The 3,639-nt window shown below is 42.5% G+C and overlaps 1 protein-coding gene across 1 annotated transcript in view; it reads left to right on the top strand.

Annotated features, from left to right (window-relative positions):
* Mei1 (meiotic double-stranded break formation protein 1) overlaps positions 1-3,639 on the top strand; it is a 100,932-nt gene that overhangs the window by 36,889 nt on the left and 60,404 nt on the right. Inside the window, exon 4 of the mRNA XM_004642606.1 lies at positions 2,355-2,428. Within this exon, the coding sequence (XP_004642663.1) occupies positions 2,355-2,428 (74 nt within the window). The remainder of the gene's footprint in view (positions 1-2,354; positions 2,429-3,639) is intronic.

Genomic DNA, 3,639 nt, shown 5'->3' on the forward strand with positions numbered 1-3,639 from the left:
ATTACAGATGCACACCACTACCCCAGTCCCAGTTGCCTTCTCAGTGCACCCCGGGGGTGGGGCTGGCTTGGTAGACCCTGGAATCAAACCTCTGGCCCCTGTACCTGCTTGCAGGCGCTTTAATCCACTGAGCTATTTGGCCGTGTTTCCTAAGCGTTGGGACTGCAGGTGTACCGAATCATTTTTAATTTCCTTCTTAATGGATAATACCATTCTATCTGTCCTTTGCCCTTGATCAGTATCTTTTTCTTTCTTTCTTTCTTTCTTTTTTTTTTTTTTTTGTAGAACCAGGAATTGAACTCAGGCCCTTGTGCTTGCCAGGGAAGCGCTTATTCCACTGAACCATCTCCCGGCCCCCTTGATCAGTATCTTAACTGGTCAGAGTTTTTACTTTGCTGGGCAGCACAAAACTTTATTCTGGAAAGTTCTGCATCTTTAGTAACTCTACCTTTTTGTGCTTGCTAAAGTTTCCATTAACTTTTGCTATTGAATATGAAAGCAATAACAGGCAGTTTAGATCTTCCCTGGTTGCAGATGTAGTTCTATCTCTCCTCTTTAGTAGCAACAGTTTCCCTGTGAATGTGAGATCAGTCACGCTAGGTAGTAGAATGATCTCTTCTTTGCCTTATTGATTCAGTGCTAGGGCTTGAGAAGGAAACCCATGTCCACAAATACATGTGTCTTTTCTAGTGAGGAAAAGACAGTGTTATAGAGGGACAAACAAATCTGTCCCTCTGTAATGGTAGGGGTACTGTGTAGCTCATCTGAAACCATATAAGTGGCTTGTCCTCTCAGGGAATGGTGTTATACTGCGGCTCAGTGTAGGTTTCTGCTATTGGGCAGGTTAGGCAGTAGCAGTACTCGGTTCAGCCTGGGTGAGGGGAGATCTGTGTTGTTGAGCTCATGCTTGCCTCCAACTCTGCCACCTCAGCCACTTTGTACATGGATCTATTGGACGAACCTGCGTGGCTGGCAAAGCTGAAGATCAATATCTATAATATGTCATTTAGTCCACTTTGTTCAGAACTCCTCTACAATTGATGCTCCTTAAACGCATTCACATGGGAACAGATATTGTTATATTTTGGACCTATTCAGAGAGGCCATTTTTTTTTTTTTTCCTAGACTTCATTGTCACAGATCTTCTAGTTTGGTCTTTCTCATGTTCATGACCAGCCAGCCAGTTAATGGCTACCCATAGGTCAGTGTGATTGGTACACACTTCTGACCATCTCTTAGTTCAGGCAAACACGTGAACAAACATACTGGGTCGGGAAGATGGCTCCGAGCAGGGGGGGTGGCTCAGTAGAATAAGCACTTCCCTGGTAAGCACAAGGGTCTGAGTTCAATCCCCGGTTCTGCCAAAAAGACAAAAGACAAACATACTATACCACTTGAAGTTCTGACTACTGGAAGATTTTGCTTCATCATTTTTCTTCAGGCCTACTCCTGTATGCAGCTGTAATCCTGCAGCCATCCACTTCTGCTTGACGCCAGCATAGTTTGACCCGTCCTCAGACCCGAAGCACTTCACTGAGTGGCAGGCACTAGAGGGAGATGGCAGGGGTGGGAAAAGGATTCACTGCTTCCTCAAGGTTCCTGTTGGCCTGGTGTCTGCTTCCCGTCTGTGAGGGTCTTGTCTCGGAATTCTTCTTTACCCTGGCTGTAGCAGACCTTCTGACAGGAGCTGCTGAGTCTAGTTTGTGACTTTTCCAACCTTGCAGAGCCAATATCCTTTCAACTTTTCAAAGAAAGTAGCAGAAATACCACACCTGCTTCTGTAGGAGAATAGATTTGGGGCTGAGAGATAATATCCTAATACTTGGCAAAGGAATGTACTCATTTTTTCTACTATATAAAGGAGCAAACTCAAGGGAGAGAAGATAATACAGAGTTTTCAACTTTGCTTCACAATAGACTTCAGAACTTTAGAATTGTGCTTAAATTTTATAGAATATTTAGAAGAATATTTTGAATATAAAAACAGAATATAAGTGAGAAATATGTATGTTAGCATAAAGCATATTTAAGTGTACATTTCTATTTTTTCATATACTAAAACAAAGATTCTGATTGAATTGTTCTGGGGTGGAACTTGGGCATTAATATTTGATTAAAGCTTCCTACATGATTCTTTCGTGTACATACACAAAAGAATGAGTTGAGAACCACTAATATAAAACAGTGAGGAAGCCAGAAATCCTTTTGTTTGGATTCATGCACATAGGTTATGAGAAAAAGAAAAGAAATCAGTTACCTCAGTGTTCTGCCCTGCCTTTGAGCAGAAGGGCTGTGAGTGGTGACTATGGGTCAGGGAGTGTCTTCTGGCCAGTAACACTAGTACGTCTGCTCAGTCCTTGTCCAGCTTACCATGCAGCTGAAGCTGGAGCAGATCATCCACTGCCTGCTGGACGAATGCCACAAACAGGTCAGTGTGTGTGTGTGTGTGTGTGTGTGTGTGTGTGTATGTATGTGTTTCCAGTATTGAAGATTGAACCCAGGGCTTTATCAGTAGCCCTTCTTTTATTTTTTATTGTGGGACATGGTTTTTCCAAGTTGTCCAGGCTTGCCTATAACCTGTGATCATCCTGTCTCAGCCTTCTTGGGTGTTGGGTTTGCAGGAGTGGCATGCCCAGGGCTCTGGGGCCGGCACAGCATGCAGTACCAGGGATCGAACTTGGGACCTTGTGCTTGCCAGGCAGGTGCTTATGCTGCTGGGCTATCTCCCCAGCCCTACATGTGGGTTCTTGAGGGCCCTCAGATTTTTTACTTGCTGCTGGAGCTGAGCCACTTCTTTAAATAAATGGAAAGGTAGAAGTCCACAGAGTGAAGGGGACTTGCCTGACGGTTGTCAAATTGGTGACAGACCCAAAGCTAGGGCCTGGGGTTTCTGATCAAGGGCCACTATCCTTATCAGCTTCCTTCCTTCCCTTTTCAATCTTGAAACGCTACTTCCACCTGGGGAAGCTTCATCTTTCTGGCTTAATCATCACGTGGCCCATTGAAATCTTACTAAATACAATATAGATTTCCTTGATGAATTTGTCTGGAAAATATGTTCACTATGTCTGAGTTTAGCTTTTTAAAATTTAGGTTTTGAGTTGTATACATTATTTTGTACTAAAGGAATTTGTTTTTCAACAGTAAGATAGACATCAAGTGGATATTTAAATTGACTTTAATCTATTAAAAATGACCAGTTTGGGGCTGGGGAGATGGCTCAGTGGAATAAGCGCTTCCCTAGCAGGCACAAGGGTCTGAGTTCAATCCCCGGTTCCGCCAAAAAAAAAAAAAAAAAAAAGACCAGTTACACAGCAGCTTTCAATAAATCACTTTTTGTTTAATTTGCAAAAGGAAGACAGCCAAGCATATGCCTATAATCCCTGTTAAAATAAAAATAAAAAGGGACATTAGGAATGTAGCTCAGCACAAAGGCTCAAAATTCACTTCTTAGTACCACAAGGAAAAAAGGAAGACAAATGTGCAACAAGAGCAGTATTTGGGCTATTGTGTGTGAGTTTGCATGAAATCCTGTGCCATGTTTCTTGGACATGGCATATACTTTTATTTTTGCTTTTTACCCTCTTCAAAAATTTTTTTTGGTAATAGTTAATTATAACACAGGTGCATGCAACCCAC

This window comes from Octodon degus, unplaced genomic scaffold (assembly GCF_000260255.1).
Source record: "Octodon degus isolate 3935 unplaced genomic scaffold, OctDeg1.0 scaffold00156, whole genome shotgun sequence".
Lineage (NCBI taxonomy): Eukaryota > Metazoa > Chordata > Mammalia > Rodentia > Octodontidae > Octodon > Octodon degus.